Source organism: Nomascus leucogenys, chromosome 19 (assembly GCF_006542625.1).
Source record: "Nomascus leucogenys isolate Asia chromosome 19, Asia_NLE_v1, whole genome shotgun sequence".
In the NCBI taxonomy this organism is placed as follows: domain Eukaryota; kingdom Metazoa; phylum Chordata; class Mammalia; order Primates; family Hylobatidae; genus Nomascus; species Nomascus leucogenys.
In genome coordinates, this window is record NC_044399.1 from 58,184,660 (window position 1) to 58,204,070 (window position 19,411).

General features: G+C 48.8%; 1 protein-coding gene across 2 annotated transcripts in view; it reads right to left on the minus strand.

Annotated features, from left to right (window-relative positions):
* Positions 1-19,411, minus strand: part of PLB1 (phospholipase B1) — a 154,208-nt gene that overhangs the window by 104,048 nt on the left and 30,749 nt on the right. The window contains exons 7-14 of one of the 2 annotated variants that reach the window (XM_030799599.1): positions 16,552-16,642; positions 16,180-16,231; positions 13,806-13,892; positions 7,745-7,807; positions 6,954-7,033; positions 5,545-5,620; positions 4,182-4,286; positions 2,718-2,774 (exon numbers count right to left, since the gene is read on the minus strand). In XM_030799599.1, the coding sequence (XP_030655459.1) occupies positions 2,718-2,774; positions 4,182-4,286; positions 5,545-5,620; positions 6,954-7,033; positions 7,745-7,807; positions 13,806-13,892; positions 16,180-16,231; positions 16,552-16,642 (611 nt within the window). Of the gene's footprint in view, positions 1-2,717; positions 2,775-4,181; positions 4,287-5,544; positions 5,621-6,953; positions 7,034-7,744; positions 7,841-13,805; positions 13,893-16,179; positions 16,232-16,551; positions 16,643-19,411 lie in introns of both variants that reach the window. The other variant, XM_030799600.1, reaches the window with a different exon arrangement.

Consider the following 19,411-nt stretch of genomic DNA (forward strand, 5'->3'; position numbering starts at 1 on the left):
GGATGAGGGAGGGAGGGAGGATGCTGACATGGTCTGGGTATGTGGCTTCGCGGGCTGCAGAGCTGAGAGCTATCCTCCTTCCCTACAGCTGTGTCCGGGGGTGGTTGAGGACAGAGTAATGGACCTGGACTCCCTGTGATCATGGGGATTCTGCCAGTCCCTCTCTGCTCCCCACACAGAGGGCAGCCCTCACCCGGGCTCTGTGTGTCTGCGAGGGTAGACATAGAACAGGCACACCTGCCTTCCACCTTGATGTCCCAGTCCAGCCCAGCAAAGAATCACAGATGTGGTGGCACAGACTCCTGCCCTCCCCACGCCTGGAGGACGCAATTAGCGAAACCAAGGGTAGGAAGGAGCCCAATGCCTCCCCGTATTTTCATAAGCCCTCAGGTGCTGGCTAAGGGTGCTTAGACCTTTTTGGCAGGTAGAGAAAGTGGACACCCTGAAAGGCCATGTGACTTGCCTCAAGAAACCACTGAAAGTGGGACTGAAATCAGAGCCCAGGTTTTCTGGCTCCCGTCCAGTGCCCTTTGCCCTAACCTGTTACACCCGTCGCTTCTCATGGCTGAATTCGGGTCTGCAGGAGCTTCTGATGTGTTCCAGCAGCTGTGCTGGGTCCGGGAACTGTGGGATGGTCTGGCATTTTGCTCGTGAGGAAACGACGGACTGGGAATGCTTGGGGAACCCCCTATCCTGTCTCTCCCTGCCCCCCATGTCCGTGCTGGCTGAGGCTGCAGGAAGCTTGGGGTTTGCACTGGGAGACTGGACTTGTTGTATGGGTGTGGAGTGAGGTCACTGCTTACCTAGGAAAGCCACATCCTCGTTCTCTTCTAAGCCCTTGTGACACTCTCTGTGTCGCAGGCCTTTGGCCTTGAGGGTGAGACCTTCCATTCCTGTGTACGTGCTCATCCTGACCCTCGAGTCGTTTTAAGAGACGATATGTGGAGTGTACCTTATTTGTATGCATGGGACTATCACCCGGCAGCTCTGTAAAGGTGGTTATTATTGCTATTGCCACCAACATCAAGGACAAATAGCATGATGAAAGGAGAAAGGGATAGGAATCCAGCCCTCTCCCTGGACCTGCCCTCTCCAGCTTCTCTGTCTGGTGCTCAAGGGCTCCTTTCACGCTGGAGCCTTATTATCTCCGTATCTCTTATCAGACAGGCCTCCTCCTGCCCTTGCTGCTGCATCTGATGCATCCTTCTCTCCATGCCCTTTGTTCACAAAGGTTCCTTTGCCTGGGAACGCCCTCCCTGATCTCCTCCAACACATTTCACAAAGCCCATTCAAATCCCCTCTTCATGGGCTCTCCTGGCCTCATTGTTCACATTGCTTCTTGGTGCATGGCCCAGCATATCACTGCTGGCTGAGTCCCTGTTGACTCTTGTTCCTCTGGGCTGTCTGGCCCTTCCCAGCTATACCTGAAGCCTGGTGAGAACAGAAGCCACATTTGGTGGGTCTCTTGTATCCTCCTTGGAACCATGGAGGGTACAAGGGCAGGGTACAAGGTGGTACGGCACCTTCAAGGGCAAGCCATGTCACAGGTGTCCTTTTGTTGGTTGGGAGAAAGATGGCAGGAGAGGAGAGGTTTGGCTGAGCTGGAATCATCAGCCCTCCTCTCCCTGAGAGAGGGCTTGGGAGAGCGGTCCCTGCTGGAGGGGCCAGGTTCCTCTTCTCTGCCCATCATGGGAGATCAGCAGCAAAGTGGATTTCTGGGGACATATTCCCTGCAAGTGCCAGGCACACTGAGAAACGTCCCTGTTCAGAGAACTCAAATGCCTTCTTCAAAGGACAGACAGTATGTTTCCAGTGTCAGGGACTGCCGGAGGCCGTGCCCCTTCCCTCCCTACACTCTGTTTCACACTGGCTCATGTGTGCTGAAATGCAGCTGTCCCTGGTACTCAACACAGTATGTCAGTTGTGGAGATGGATCCACAAAAGAAGAAAAATGAATTTCTGTCACTAGAATTCTAAAAATAAGGCAGCTTGGGTGGGAAGAAAATAAATGGCAAATTCAGGTCTCTGTCTGATGCCCTGAAAAGGTTCAAAGCCTTGATGTCACATTCCATCCTCTGACTAATCCCAGATATCCCTGGGGGCCCTTTGGAATCTGGGGAAATCCTGTTACAGTAAAAAGGCCAACCCATGTGGAGTGCTTACTACAGGCCAGGAGCGAGCTGCGTGTTAGCTATGTTGGGCCAGTGGCTGACCTGGATTTTGCAGAAAGAGCATTGAGACCTGAGTTCACAGAGCTTGTGAGTGGTGGGCTTCGCATTCCAACCCAGGCCTTCACCACGCTGAAGTCCACGCTTGTCCCAGACACCACCTTGGGCCTTGACAATGGTACAACACTGCCTAAGTGTGAGGGCAGGCTGGACAGGAATGGTGAGGGGAGCACATTCCCCAGTGCTTGACTCAAGCAGGTCTTCCACACAGACTCTGAGAAACGGCCTGCCTCTGGGAAACCAGGGCTGAGGCTCCTGTGAGACCCTTGCTGCTCACTGGCCTGGCTGCAGCGCAGCACCTGTGGCGAGGCAAACTCTCAGGCAGTCAGAGAGGGGCGTCACCAGGAGACAGAAGCATCCCTGGTGGCCCAGAACCATTGTCCTGGGATCCTGGGGCACCCTGCAGCCCCTCCTCAGCACGGTGGGCTCAGAGGTGGTGGAGACCCTGCCCCTCCTCTGTGGGCCCCACCCCAGGCCCCATCTACTCACCATCCTATTCCAGAGATGCCAGGCCAGCGTGGTAGGATCCTGGAGTGGGGGGTCCTCCTAAAAGAGAACCAGTTGACAGCAGGACCTTTTGTCTCCCCAGGAATGCAACGGACCTGCTGCACAGTTTGAAGCTCTCTCTGGCATAGAGTTGGGGTGACCTGATCTGTCCAGGCCCTTTCTCTCAGCCCCTCCTCTCATCAACAACAGGGGCACTTATGGGACCACCGTCTGGGGTCAGAGCCCTGAGGTCAGGGCCTGCAGGAGCAGGTGGCACGTCAGGCAGCTCCACGTCATCGTGGGGTTCTCTGTCACTGAACTAAACAGTGGAAGGAGGGGGTGGCAGGGAAATGATTCAGGTGTGATCTGAGTAGGAGGATGAAGGAAGGGAATGTGAGCTAATATTTCTCCTCACCCTCTTAAACCATCACTTTAAACACCGTTTATGGCGTGGAGATGGCACAAGGATTCCAACAGGCAGGAGCCAGGAGCCTGGAGGGAGGGACTGTTCCCAGACACGGGACTGAGGCCCTAGAGGCTGCAGAGACCTCGGTCAGCAAGTGTGGACCAAGTGCTACACGGTCTGGGTGGCCCCTTGCCCAGTGGCCTGGGGGAGGGGGCAAGGGCAACTCAGATTCCCCTCCCTTCCAGAGATGGATGGAGAGGAATGTGCAGGAGGAGGGACAAGAGCTGGCATCCCTGGAGATTCTCTTTGGAATAACCACGATGGCCAAGAGGTGCGAGCACTTCCCCAGCACCAGATGCCACTCTACATCCCCCCAAGTATTAACTCACGTGGCCCTGATGGCCACCAAGAGGGAAGACATATTACTAAACAGCCCTGATTTTACAGAACAGAGTTCAACACCTTGTCCAAGGTCACAAAGCCGGTCACCCCAGAGCCAGGATGGGAAGCTAGCCCATTCACCCTGGGCTGCCCTGCCTCTAACAGCCCATTTCATGGGGGTTGTTCAACCCTGTGAGAAAATTGTACAGGAAAGTATAATATGGGGGTATTTCCCCTAAGACTATGCATCCTGGGTTCAGGAGAGCTGAACTGGGCTGAGGCTTGTGGGACAGGGGGCAGGAACAGAGGTATGGCCCAGGCCTCCTCCCCACTACACTCTTCACACTTTTTTTTTTTTTGAGACTGAGTCTTGTTCCATTGCCCAGGCTGGAGTGCAGTGGCAGGATCTCAGCTCACTGCAGCCTCTGCCTCCCAGGTTCAAACGATTCTCGTGCCTCAGCCTCCCCAGTAGCTGGGATTACAGGCACCCACCATTATGCCTGGCTAATTTTTGTATTTTTAGTAGAGAGACAGGGTTTCACCATGTTGGCCAGGTTGGTCTCGAACTCCTGCTCTCAAGTAATCCGCTCACCTCGGCCTCCCAAAGTGCTGGGATTACAGGAGTGAGCCACCATGCCCGGCCCCCACCACTCTTGATACACCATGCAGCCCTGACTTACCGAGGGTAGAGATGGGGTGGTCTCATAGAAGAAAGGCTGGAAAACCACGGTGAAGGACTCCTGCTCACTGTACCTGCTGGAGGCCAGGAGGCTGTTCCAGGCTTCCTGGCAAAGGGAGCCAGAGAGGTGCCCATCCAGGGACATGAGTGAGGCAGAGCCGGCCCCAGCCCTGACCAAATCATTCTCAGCAGCCCTGGGACAGGATCTGCTCCTTGCGTTGTTCTCAAGTGCTGTTCTGAAGCTCCCTCTTGTCTCACCCTTCAGGGCTCTTTGATAGCTAAGCTGAGTTTTCATTTGTCTCTGAAGTACCAGCATTAGGTAATACCAGAGACAGACCTAAAATATATTCTCTGGAAGCTTAGGAACAACAAGACAGCCCAGCGTGTGGTGGGGCCCCCTGCTCTCTTCAAGAGCTAAGTTCGGTAGAGTCAGGCGCCTTAACCACTCAAAAAATGTTGTCATTTCCAGAGCGAGAGAGGTGCCATGCAACTTCAAATGCAATTTTCTTCTTAAGCAAAAGTCATCATGTTAACACATGCTAACAGAAACTGTGCTTTGAGCTGTTTGCTAAGAGGGATGGTGGCTTTCATTGAGCCCTTCACCCTTATTTATTTATTTATTTATTTATTTTTGAGACGGAGTCTCGCTCTCTTGCCCAGGCTGGAGTGCAGTGGTGCAATCTCAGCTCGCTGCAACCTCCACCTCCCAAGCTCAAACGACTTCTCCTGCCTCAGCCTCCCAAGTAGCTGGGACTATAGGCGCATGCTACCATGCCTAGCTAATTTTTGTATGTTTAGTAGAGATGAAGTTTCACCATGTTGCCCAGACCGGTCTTGAACTCCTGACCTCAAGTGATCTGCCCGCCTCAGCCTTCCAAAATACTGGGATTACAGGTATGAGCCACCACGCCCAACCCCTTCACCCTCTCTTGGGGTCTCTTCTGTGAACTGGAATGTGCATCTTCAGGAACCTTGGTTTGCCTTTGGGCTGTAAGCTATGGACAGGCACACTGGGCAAAACCAGCTCACCCGCCCCAGATGTGATACTACAAGTGGCACTGATGACCAAAAGCATTCCAGAATGAATCTTCAAAGTTTCTCACTATCTTTTGCCTCAAGTACCCCCACTGTCCCCCCACTCGCACCCCTACCAGTACTGCAGGCCCCATTTTACATGCAGGAATACTGAAATCACCACCACGATGTGAAGCAAGAGTAGCTCTCTTTGCTCCTGACAGTCCTGAATTCAGCTGGAGAAGTCCTAACATTAGCAAACTCAACTAATTGTCCTTATCATTCCTGTTCTCCTTGGCGACCACCCCACCCCGGTAAGCCAGCAGCCTGGGATCCCAGGGTGGGCTCACCTGATAAGACCACTGCATCACCACCTTGGCCAGCCGGGAGGTCTTCTCTGAGCAATTACAGGGCTCTGGTGCAGGGCTGCAGGTTAAAACACACCAGGAATGAGATAGGGGAGGCAGTGTGGGGGAAGGGGGTGCATCCAGCCCACCTCTTATGGAAGAAGGTGCCTAGGAGTTGCTTAAAGAGAAGGGACGAAGAAGCTTAAGTCTTAGAGGACACAAATGTTGAGAAGAATAGAGGGTGGGTGGTCCCTTCTTGGGGGGTGGGTATGGGATGGAGGGAAGCTGTTCCTGGGGGGTGGGTATTGGATGGAGGGACATTCTTTCTAGGGGGTCGGTGGGTATGGGATGGAGGGAAGCTCTCCCTAGGGGGTGGGTATGGGTTAGGGGGTGAGTATGGGATGGAGGGAAGCTCTCCCTGGGGGGTGGGTATGGGATGGAGGGAAGCTCTCCCTAGGGGGTGGGTATGGGTTAGGGGATGGGTATGGGATGGAGGGAAGCTCTCTCTAGGGGGTGGGTATGGGTTAGGGGGTGGGTATGGGATGGAGGGAAGCTCTCTCTAGGGGTGGGTATGGTGGGGGTATGGGATGGAGGGAAGCTCTCCCTAGGGGGTGGGTATGGGATGGAGGGAAGCTCTCCCTGGGGGTGGGTATGGGATAGAAGGAAGCTTTTCCTGGAGGGTGGATATGGGATGGAGGAAAGCTCTTCCTAGGTGGCGAGTATGGGATAGAGGGGAAGCTCTTTCTCCCCCTTCATCTCTCAGTCCTCCTCCTCCCCGCTCATTGCTCTTCAAACCAGACACCCACATCCCATTCTCCTTTCCCTCCCCCGTACCTTCTTTGTCTTGTGTCCTCTTCAGAGCCCTCCTTCCCCTCGGCACCCCCCTTCTCTCCTTTCCAGCACCCTATTTTCTCCACTGCCCTTGCCCTGACTTTTTCCACATGAACTTCTTTTCTAGGTCCAGAGCCAGAATTCTTAGGATTTGGCTCCAAAAAGTTTAAAGTCTATGAACATTTTCAGAAATATATAGGAATCAAGTTCTGTGAAGTTAAACTACATTTAGGCTACGTTTTTCTATCCAATTTCCAGAAGTAACACTTCTTAGCTTATGGATGTTTTGCCAAGGCGAACTCTCAAATCACTCTGGCACCGATGAGAGCCTCTGGCATGACATCAACCAGACTGAGTATTTTATTCTTTGACTCAGTCCCCAAAACAATGCTTGGCAGAGGGCCCGCCCCCACCCTGACTCTGCCACTCGCTCAGGTGTGAGCTCGCACGTGTTTCTCGGCCTCCCTTGGCCTCTGTTCTTTAGGGCTCCCTCATAGATTAAGGCACATGAAGGGCCCCCACAGGCCACACACGTGACAGCCGTGTCACAGATGCGTGTCTCATTCCACTTCCCCTTTTACCTGAGCCAAGTGCCGTGATACTGATGAGAGACCTCTGCAACCTCAGAGAGGTCCACCAGGTTTACAAACGCTCTGGGGACCTAGGAGGACAAACAGAGAGGGAGGTGAGTATTTGCCAAGTCACCATGGCTGCCGGGCTTTCTGGAACTCCTGCTTGGGCCCTGTTGGGGTGTGGTTGAGTGTGATGGGCCTCCCCTTGGTTAACTGGGCATGATCCTTTGGGAGATGTTTGGGGTCAGTCCACGCTGCCAGTCCTGCATCTGTGCCATCCAGAAACAGGACTCTGTCCCTCACGGTGGGTGGGGCACCTCCCACCAGTGTCCACAGGGAAGTGAGACCACTGGGGCTATGGGCCTGCAGCCTCCTCCAGCAGAAAGCTGCCCTCCAGGGGAGCAAAGTGGAAAGCAGAGCCACAGCAACCCCCAGCCAATTCTCAGACCCTGCAGCAGCATCACGGTCACTGAGAAGAAAGGTCTTGAAGGTCCTCAGGCCCCTTCCATCTCATCCTCGCCCCAGACTCAGGTAGAGAGAGGCCTTAGGGAAGAGCAGAGCCACCGAGGACTCAAGAAAGAGCCGAGTTTCTCTCAGAAGTTTCCTTTGCAGGAGTGGAGTGTGCTCTTCTGGCCCATGTTCTCATTCGAAAGGATGAGAAGATGAGGTCCTCTAAAGTTTCCCCTTTCCCGAGGGTCCCAGTCTCCCTCACGGGGGTCCATTTCCCCACCCCGGTGGAGGCCATGTGAGGGTAAACGGGCCCCACTGCCCTCGGGGAAGCCCTAGGCCCGTGGCCTCACCTCCTGCTGCAGGTAGTCCAGCACCCCCATCAGCTCGTCCACGCCGCCCGCCGCAAGCCCATTCTGTGAGAGGAGAACCGTGCTAAGTGAGGGTGCCTGCAGAAGGACCACAAGGTGAGGCCACCCAGACTCACGACAGGCCTGTCCCTGCCAAGCAAGACCACAGGCAAAAGCCCCATCTAGACCTGGCATTCCACAAACGAGGATAGAGTTCCCAGAGCTTCCTAGTTTTGTCTTCGTTTTGTTCATCCATTTTCTCCCCAACCCATCATCCACCTGGGAAAAACCAAACTCCCCCTAGGTGACAAGTTCCATCAGGAAAGGGCAAACTCAAGGTCAGAGCAAGATCAGAAATACCTGGTGTGATTCTGAAGCTCACACTGAGGGACGGGAGACTTACTCCCAAAGACTTGAGGAATCGCTTTTTCCCAAAGAAAATCAGGTTCAACAGGGAAATACAATTAACCCGTATTCAATGCCCCAGATGGGCCTCGGAACCTTCTTGTGATCCTATCTTACCAGCCTTTCTCTTGCTGTGTTTGCCCTAAGATAAGGGTTCCTAGAGAAAGAGTATGAGTGGGCCCTGCCACCTGAGTATTTAAAGACATCTCCCACCCACTCAACACACACAGCACTCCCCTTCCTGCAGGTCATGAAAATCAACAAACGAAGGACCTCAAAATGGACCCTGCTTTATCTTTTTTTTTTTTTTTTTTTGAGATGGAGTCTCGCTCTTTTGCCCAGGTTGGAGTGCAGTGGTGCGATCTTGGCTCAGTGCAACCTCCACCTCCTAAGTAGCTGGGATTACAAGAGCCTGCCACCATGCCCACCTAATTTTTGTATTTTTAGTAGAGACAGGGTTTCACCACGTTGGCCAGGCTGGTCTCAAACTCCTGATCTCAAATGATCCACCTACCTCGGCCTCCCAAAGTGCTGGGATTATAGGCTGGGTGCAGTGGCTCATGCCTGCTTTACCTTTTCAATGTGAAAAATAATAAAAATTACAAGACAAACTCCTAAGTTGCCTGCAGACTGGCTGTCCCCTAAGGCAACTTGGCTCAGACAGGAAGACAAGGAAGGCCAAGGAGCTGTTCTGTTTCCCGGAGGGGACACAGGCAGTGACTCTGGAGACAGCTGTCAATCACCCGGGCTGGCACCGCACGGGAGGAAATGCAGTGTCCCTGTCTCTCTGCCCCTTCACCGGCTGTCCCTGCTTTGGTGTGAGGCTGGCTTCTGTCTAGTTTTCTCCTAAGTGAGCCGCTCCCTGACCATGACATCAAACATCACCCTCTCCTTCCTGAAGAGCCCAGGGGAACTCTGTCTAGAGGCATCCACGCTGCCCATCTGAACCATATCCACTGTCCCTGGAGAGGCGGGGGACCCTGGCGTGGCTCTCCCTAGAGTGCGAATCTTGCTGTAGAAACCCCTGGTCAAGGTGTTTACTTGCAGCTGCAGAGGGAATCGGGGCCCACCCAGTCATTTCAGGCACTGCACGGTTGTCGCTCGGGACACCAACTGTCCCCGTTTCTCAGTAGAAGACATTATGCTCCTATAAGATGTCCCTCCTCTATAAGGTCATACATAATAAACTCCTAGAATCCAAAGTCAGGAAAAAGCTGATTTCTTCAAATGAACTTGTACATTTCCATTTGTATCATTTGCCCCCTGGTTTGGAAGAATGTCTATTATCAAACATGTGCCTGAGACCCGACTTAACTCTTTCTAATAAATTATTTTCTTGGGATTTATACCAAGGAATGGGATTATTCAGTCAAACACTAGAAACACTTTTAGGTTTCTTGAATCACACGCCAGTGTACCCTCCAAAAGGCTGCCACCTGTAGCTAGAAACATTTACAAGGGATAAATGTGTCTGTTTTCTTATCAGCTTTTTTTTTCTTCTGATTTTAAAACATTACTCATTAATAAAGCTAAATTTAACTAGAGAGCAGTAAGCAAGTGTCCAGACCCAAAAAGCATCCTCAGGTCACTGCTGTGAGCCAGGTTATCATTTACCTCTGAAGCACCTGCCTTCAGAGCCATTGTCACACCTAATGGATAGTTCCTGACTTGACTCTCTGACTTTGGTCATAAGAAACTCCTAAAGAACAACTGTGGACACAGGCCCTTGTTTATTTCCCATTAAAGGAGCCCAAAGTTCTCCACAGGGGAAGAGAATTCAGGTCCTATGGGGCAGGACAGTAGCTCAACATTTCCTCTTAATGGTAAAACATGTTTTTCTCGTGTGAACTTTTTGGAAACCCTTGACACCTGCTCTGTAAGGTCAGGTGGCAGCTGGTGCCCATCTTCTCAGCATTTGCCCACAGAGGGATCTCCAGTGGCCCCTGGGTCTCTACAGAGCATTTGTTTTGTTTTGTTTTTAAAGACAGAGTCTCACTCTCTTGCTCAGGCTGGAGAGCAGTGGTATGATCTCGGCTCACTGCAGCCTCCACTTCCTGGGTTCAGTGATTCTCCTGCCTCAGCCTCCCGAGTAGCTGGGACTACAGGCATGCGCCACCACACCCAGCTAATTTTTGTGTTTTTGGTAGAGACGGGGTTTTACCACGTTGGCCAGGCTGGTCTCTAACTCCTAACCTCAAGCAATCCACCTGCCTTGGCCTCCCAAAGTTCTGAGATTACAGGCATGAGCCACCATGCCCGGCCATCTACAGAGCACATTTTTACAACCACCAAGGGAGAGCTTACACCTGAGATGTGCTTTCAGAAAAATAAAAATGCCACGTAAGAACTTCTCAAATGAGGATGCTGAGCTACACCACAGGATTAGCTTAAACAGGGAGGTGTGGCCAGAGGTACCACGAGGAGGTGAGTGTGGGTGTGGGCTGTGAGAAGGGCAACACCAGCGGGCCTGGCCAGGAGGCCAAAGGAGCCAGGCCTAGGAGCCACAGGGCCTCCGGGGGAAGTGGAAGTGGAGGTGAGATTTATTCCAGGCATCAAAGCCTTGGTGGTTTTTATGCAACAGGAAAAATCAAGATGGAAGAAGAAATAGAATAAAGAGGGAATTTGAGTGGATGCTAGCAGGTGTTGCTATAATTAGCTAAATTTATGGACATCAAGTTATTGGTTTACAGCTGTTTAAAAATGAGGCGGCACTACTTTTGTCATATGTTTTGAACCAATTAAAAGTGCGAGCTTCTAAGTGTGAATAAACTCAATTCATATGTAATCAACATGACTAGATCTTGCAGGAATTTCTCATGTTGACAAAAACCATTAAGTCTGAGAACAAGTGTTGGGAAGGTTGTAGAGAATAGGTGCTCACTGCCACTGGTGGAAATATGAGAGTTCAGCCACTTTGGAGGGCAATTAGGAGGCAGAGCCTATTAAAACCCAAAGTGTGCACACCTAATGACTGGTATAGGAATCGACTCCAGGCGCTTTTCTTGAGACTGTTTTTTTCTTTTCTTTTTTTTTTTTTTTTGAGACAGAGTCTCTCTCTGTCGCCGAGGCTGGAGTGCAGTGGTGCAATCTTGGCTCACTGCAACCTCTGCCTCCCGGGTTCAAGTGATTCTTCTGCTCAGCCTCCCGAGTAGCTGGGACTGCAGGTGCCTGCCACCATGCCCAGCTAATTTTTGTATTTTTAGTAGAGACAGGGTTTCACCATATTGGCCAGGCTGGTCTCAAACTCCTAACTTTGTGATCCACCTGCCTTGGCCTCCTAAAGTGCTGGGATTACAGGCGTCAGCCACTGTGCCCAGCTCTTGAGACTGCTTTTATCTTGACCCACAGTGTGACATGTGTTTCACATCCCAATCCAGTACAAGTATCCATATAGAAATGATGCAAAAAATCTCATTAACCAATACTTACCTTACTACGTATGCAATGAACTCAAAGATTTTAGAGTTTATTCTATTCTCTTTTTTTTTTATAATGTTGGTTGCAATTCTTTAAACTGATTTTTTGACTCACTAATGTACTTCAGTCCACAATTTGAAAATCACTGTATTTAGGAAAACTCTTCCACATAGTCAAGTAAATGAGCAAGACTGTTTATTGTAGCATTGCTTATAATAGTGAAAAACTAGAAATACCTAATGGTGAAATAAAATGCAGTAAATTTACACAGCAAAATACTCATGGAAGAGAAATAAACTCATTCCATATGTATCAACATGACTAGATTTCAACAATACTTGGTTAGTGAAAAAAATTGTTCAGTAGTACACACAATATAACACTATTTATATTAAATCTCTCTCATACACACATGCATGCAAAATAAGGCTTGGATTTATAGATATGTAAGAGGTTTGCAAAGAAAAAGGGAGAGAGGATTAGGGAGGTGGCCAAAAGGATACATATTTTGCTTTAACTGATGTTTTAGTTTTTAGAAGGAAAATATTTGCGTATTGCTTGCATAACTAAAAATACAAATATGTAGATGAATACATGTGCACAAGAATACAACATGTATTCAAGAATGCTTGAAGGCATAAATACATGAAAGCATGCAAGAATTTATGTAGGAATGTTTAAACACAAGACAAAGTATATGGAAAAATCATCAATGAGTCTAAGTATTCATAAATGCATTCATACATTTTAAAAAATCATAATGCTATCATGAACAAACTAATCACAAATACAATAGCATGTGTCTGCATGTAAGATGAGAAAATGAATTTATACATGAATATAACTTATGGATGAATGATTCTATTAGTGAATACATAGAAGAATGCAGCAATGTCTAAATGCTTGAACACTTCAGTGCGTGACTGCATAAATGCATGAGTTAATGTCATGAATTAATGAGTATAGAGAGGAATGCACCAATGTCTAAATGCTTGAGCATGTCAATGCATGAATGCATACATTCATGAAGTAATGCAAAATGACCAAAATGGAGGGCTGTGCAGAGAACAAACGAGGCATGTAAATTTCACTTGGCACTGGAGAAAACAGCATAAACTGGAACAATAAATATTCATTATGTATATGCTAGAAACCCAGGAACGGTACAGGAATACTGGCCAATGAGAGCTAGTCAGGAAGGTGGATTTCCATCAATGTTCTCCCAAAGCTTGACATCACTAAAGGAAGGGGAGTTTTGATGGTGGGCCTGGAGTCAGTGGGAGTGTGGGGCACTTGAAGGAAGGCAAGAGTATCTATTGTAGGATAGGGGCACAGAAAAGAAACCACCACCTCCAGAAGCTCCACCATGCCTGTGCCCTGGCCTGGAGGGTGGCGAAGAGGACAAGCTGGTCCCACAAGTGGCAGGGCCAGCGTGGTAGCAGCCAGTCTTCAGGATCCTGAAGAAGAGTCCAGATGCCATTTCACCATGGCTTAGATTTCTAAACCACCCCTTACACTTTCAACTGATCCTAATCTGAATGATCTTCAGTAAAGACTTAAGTCATAGATATTCACCTACATAAATAATAAATGAGACCACATGCATCATGTCCTGTTTCCAGAAAAGCCAAAACACTTGGAAGATACAGTCTACTTCAATAAACAGCAGCCTTATCACTACAAATAGAATTCATGGGCCAAGGGGTGGGGATGGTATGCACCCTGCTTTATTTCCTAAATTTGGAACTTACATGAAATCAGAATTAAGAGGCAAGAGGTTTTTAACCAACTAGGATGCTAATTTTCTCAGTTGCGGAATGACTGTTGACCCAGCTTATCTATGCCTCTATTTCCTTTTCCTGATATGAGGGATGGTAAGTAAAAAACACCTGTTCCTTGTGACAGTTATGAATGCACGTCATATGTACAACATTATGAATTATCTAATGTCACTGAACTGTACACTTAAAATGATTAAGATGGTCAACTTTATGTGTATTTTATCACAATAAAAAAATTGAAGCAATAAAACCCACAAAATGCCTGTTCAAGCGTATGTTTCTTTGAGTATCTGACTGTCTGTCTGCCTGTCCATCCATCCATCCATCCATCCATCCATGTTCTAAAATAGGTGGCATTAGCCCCATCCTGACAGCTGGGGTTCGGGTAATCAGGCATGTTTAGTTCACTCCCTCTCCACCCCAGCATCAGTAATCCCTCAGTCCCCAAGGCTGCCATTTACCTGTTGAGCAGAGGGGCACAGGTGACATTGGCTTGCATTACTGAAGAACACATTGATGAGCTTCCAGTCAAATTGAAAGTCAAGTTGCTGAAGAAAAGGGCAACAGCATGAAAAGGAGATTGTAGTAAGACCTTGAACCAAAACAATGTCTTTGTTTTCATGTCTTTCCATTTCATACACCTATCCCTGAAAAACTCATGTATGAATTTTTTTCAACAGTAGTATATGGCAGGAGTTTAAAGTTGTATAACTGCTCCAGATTGACAAAATATATCCAAAACTTTTTTTAAGTTGAAAGACACACCTTTTGATCTAATTATTTCATTTCCCCAAATATAGTTTAAGGAAACAAGGATAGAAGAATGATTCAGCTACAATGATGAAGCCTTATGCATAAGAAGGAAAAACTGGAAACGACATAAATGTCCAAAACAGGGGACTGCTGTGTAAACTGTGGAACACTCATGAGATGAAACACTATGTAGCTTTTAAAATGATGCTGAAAAATGTAATTATCATGGGAACTAATCTATTGAGAAAAGTAGGTTATAAAAAGTATCTCTGGCTGGGTGCGGTGGTTCATGCCTGTAATCCCAGCACTTTGGGAGGCCGAGTTGGGCGGATCACCTGAGGTTGGGAGTTCGAGACCAGCCTGACCAACATGGAGAAACCCCATCTCTATTAAAAATACAAAATTAGCCGGGCATGGTGGTGCATGCCTGTAATCCCAGCTACTTGGGAGGCTGAGGCAGGACAATCACTTGAAATCGCACCATTGCACTCCAACCTGGGCAACAAGAGCGAAACTCCATCTCAAAAAAAACAAAACAAAAAAACAAAAAGACAAAAACAACAAAGAACAACATCTTTATCCAGTAACATCCCTGTTTTATAAAATATATAAAGATATATATGCTAGGAAAAAATATGGAAGGTAATTACACCAAGTTATTAACCATAATTATCTTTGGGTTATTAGGATTAAGGATGGTTTTACTTTATGCTTATCTGTGTTTTCTGATTTTTTTCAGTTATGAACATGCATTTCTTGTGTAACCAGAAAACAAACTTTGGTTTTTTAAGAGGCAGCACAATGTAGTTGAGGAACACTGGACTGTGAAGCAGCCACTTTAGATTTTGGCTCTAACTAGCTGTGTGAACTTGCACAGGTCACATGACTTCTGGGAACTTCAGTTTCCTCATCTGGAAAATTACAGGGTTAGACACAGGGTCTCTTCTCTATTTTATAGAATAATCATTATTTCAGAAATTCTGGAATTCTCCTGTTCAAGGAAAACAAACTTTATGGTGTAGCTCCTGCTCTAGTCCCTGTCCTTATATGCCTTAGAATGACCTTCACTTCACTTCCTGAACTCTTTAATGTATGCATGGCTGGCTGAGACAGCAGCTTCCCTTGGTTTCAGCAGTCCAGGCTCAGTGCTTGGTTAGATACAGTTTGCTAGCAAGGCTTGCCTTGGTTTGATACTTGCCCATAAGAGCAGCACAAAAGATCGAAGGATGCTTATTACAAACTTATATAGGTTATCGAGTAAATAGTATACGAACTGTTAGGAGAGTGGTACCAAGGCACCCAGCATGTATGCGACAGAGGCCTCCACACTCAGAAATAAAATTAATACAGTAATTATTAATAACAGCAATCACCACTACAATAACAATGCAAGCTACAGGCTTTTATATTATGTATTGAGTCTGTGCCAGGCACATCCAATATCTCATTTAATGCTCCCAAAATCCTATGCTGCAGCTCTTTTATCACCCCATTTCATAAATAGAAAAACTGAGGTTTAGGGAGGTAAGTGCCTTACCCAACATCATACAGCTAATAGATGGAGAATTCAAGATTCAAACTCAAACCAGTCTCACCTGGAACTGAAGCTCTCCACCACCTCCCTTTGGGAGAAGTCATTTAGTTCATCTGTTGACTTTCAGCAGGACCACACGGAAAACCATTCTGAACAGGATGGGTCCTTTTGGCTGAGCATTATGACTCATCCTGTAATTTCAGCACTTTAGGAGGCCGAGGCGGGCAGAATGCATGAGCCCAGGAGTTTGAGACCAGCCTGGGCAACATGGCAAAACCCCGTCTCTACCAAAAATATAAAAATTAGCCAGTCCCATAACTGGTATCAAAGTAAATAAATAAATCAATAAAAATTAACAACAACAAAAAAGAATTGGTCCTTTCCTTTAATGACCACCAGAGAATGGCAAAGACATTTTTTAAAGAACCCAGGCCACACTGGTTGCCGAGTTCATGGTAAAATGGTACCAGGGCCATCATCACTTTGGTCTGCCCGCCTTGCGGCAAAGCCAGGCAGCCCAGCCATGCCAGAGTTGGATGGATGCTTACCAGGTTCTCTTTCATGTTTCTCACCAGTTCTTGAGCCTGAATCCACAAGTCTCTACGCAGAGGGAGGGAAACAGAGAAAAATCAGCTAAATGTTATTTTGTCAAGGGCTGGAAGCTTGCCCCTTGCCGTAGCTCAGACGCCAGTCTCTGAGCTTTACCCACCCCTGGCTTCTGAAGGGTGGGCACTGACCTGCTTTTCAAAATGAGGCTCATCAGGCAAACTGAAATCAGCTTGAGGGGGCATTTGGGCTTTGACTTAAATACTTCTATTTTTAAGCCTCTTTGACTTTGCCAGCCCCCCAAATCCTCCCACCTATATGTTGAAGGCCAGTAGGAATACATAACCCCAGAGAGAGACAGAAAGGGAACTTACTCAGCACCATTGTGGGGTACGACTCTCTTTCCAGTGTGGCACACAGGCACTGGAACAGAAGGGCTGAAATGTCTGATGATGTCTGAAAGGACTAGAGAGAGAACTAGTTTGAGGCCCTGGCCTTCACCAGCTGAAGGTCACCTCTAAAGACTGACCTACCTACTGCCAGGACTGGTGGCTCATGCCTATAATCTCAGTACCTTAGGAGGCTGAGGCAGGAGGATCACTTGAGCCCAAGAGTTTGAGACCAGGCAGGGCAACATAGCAAAACCCTATCTCTATGAAAACAAAAATTAGCCAGGTGTGGTGGTGCTCACCTGTGGTCATAGCTACTTGGGTGTCTGAGGCAGGAGGATGGCTTGAGCCCAGGAGGTCAAGACTGCAGTGAGCTGTGTTTGTGCCACTGCACTCCAGCCTGGGCAACAGAGCAAGACCCTGTTTCAAAAAAAAAAAAAAAACTGACTCCCTTCCTCTAGGGTGAGCTGCCGGGGTCGCCGCCCCTATTCCAAGGCATGGTCCTTCCTCACATCCTGCCTGGGGCTGTGAGGCCACCCCTGTAGCCTCTGTGAGGCTATCTGTGCCTCTGGAGCAGGCCTCTGGAAGTGAAGGAGCTAAAAATGAACATCTGTAAAGTGCTAGGCCAGGCCCAGTGCTAAGCATTTTACATGCATTATCTCACTTAATCCTCAGTAACAAACACATGGCAATATGATCTCCAAGTTAGAGAAAGGGAAACTGAGACAGAAAACTCAAGTGAGCTGCCCAGGGTCTCACAGCTAACTGAGGTTGCTGGGGTTTGAACCAGAGTTCTGGGACACCAAGGCTTTTCACTGTCATGTGCTACTGCCTCATTAGAGAAAGTGATGCTGGGACAGGGACTCGGGCTGCCTTCCAGCCCCCCTCCCTCCTCCTGAGAGTGACAGCAGGGTGGGAAAGCTCCAGGGAACATGCAGAGAACACGTCCCAGAGCTGACAGCCAGAGGACCGCTAAAAATAGTGCTGTCAGGAGCAGTTAAGTTGTGTCTTGCTCCTGAGAGCGAAGAGGGCAGAGTGGGGAGAGAGTGTCATGGGAGGGAGATGCCTCCACTCCTCCCCCCAGCTCCCCTTTCTTTTTGCCCCATCCAGAAGTGCCTCAGGGCTTCACGGGAGCAGGATCCAGAAGGTGGCTTTAAAGGGGCTCCCTGTGAAGGAGGCTGACACTGTGCAGGCAGCAGGCAGGGTGCGGGTGGGAGAGCTGGCCTGGAAGTCAGGGGACTGCTCACTTGGCTTTGAAACCTTGGGCAGCCTCCTAACTCGTGTGTGATTCCATTTTCCCCATCCTTAACCCAAAATAATGAACTTCATTCTCTAACCCCCGATTGGCTTGCAAAGAAACCCATTTCCACCTGTAGTGGGAAAGCGGGGAAAGTTCTGAGCTGGGTTCAGGTTTATAGGGACAGCATGAACGTGTGCATGGGTGAGGGGTACTCTTGCTCCCTCATCTGAAGATAGTCTGTAAGGATCAATGACAAAATACAAATATTTGGTGATAGGTCTGAAAGAGATTGCTTTCTGAATGAAAGGTACCTGTGTCAGTGCTTTGTGATCAAATATGACGTTGGATCTTTTCACATAAATTTGCCAGTCATTTTGTTTTAAGCCCGCTGTGTACTTGGTCTGTCCTCACTGCCTCCAAGTTGCCTGGCAGCAGTGGGGTGAGAACAAAGGGCACAGCCCATGGGGCTGGACCACCTGGGTTCACAAGACCGTGCCGCTTACTGAGCACATAGCCTCAGGAAAGTCCATTTACCTCCCTGACACTCGGCTTTGCCACCCACAAAATGGCCATGGTGGGCGAGGGCATGGCTACGTTTGGAGATCTCAAAGGTCAGGAGGCCTCTAAAGTTCTGCGATTGACGGTCAGGTGGGCTGAGTCCGAGCCAGCCCCATCCCATGCTGCACAGCACAGGCCTGGATGTCCCTAGAGTACTTTCTTCTGGGAAGAGCTGCTCCTCCTGCTGGCTCAGCCATGCAGCCGAGCTTGCAGCTGTGGTCTCCACTCCTCCCTCCTTCCCCATTGGGTATGCTGGAGTAAGGTCTGCCTCAGAGGGCTTCAGAAGCGAGATCTGCCCTCACACCTGCTTTCTGCGGGACCTCTGGCCGGCTGGGACTCCTGGCCGCTCTGCTTAGAGAGGGGCATTCAGACTTGTTACAGGGCAAATTGGGAGGAAAAATTGAGACGAATTGAGCAATTAGGCAAAGAGGCATCTGCATTTGTGGCTTCAGGGTCTAAACTATATCCCATCTTCCCAGACACCCCCCAAACAAACTGCTTCTTTTTTCCTACCACTTCAAGACAAACAGCGCCAAGACTAGGCATAGCTGTGATAGCCACGGAGTTGGTAATGGTCCTCCTGTTTCAGAACCCTTTGATTCTCTCCAAGGGGACCCTCCTGCCTACCGCTTTGGCCGCCAACATCCTCTCACCTGCCAATCAGATTCAGGAGGGCTGAACTGCCAGGCTCAACCTTCCCTGCTGGACCATGAGTTCTGAAGGCCAGGCCAGCATCCTGTTCATCCCTGTGCTTTCCAGGGAACCTAACGATTAATGGGCCCCTCCTTTCAATTCACTGGCTGAATTGACAGGGCACTAGCCGCCTCACTTGTTCATTACTCCCGGGGAGCATCAGCTCAGCAGAGCACTTGCATTGTAATCTACGTCTTCTCGCTCTAATATGGACGGCAAAGTGGTTTCCCTTATTCTTGATTTATGAGCACCAAGCATAGGAGACTAACATCCCGCTAGGCTGACCCAGCTGCCGTTAAAGGACTTAACTTCAGGGTGACTTAATAGAATTGTAAGGAATCTCTGATATTACAT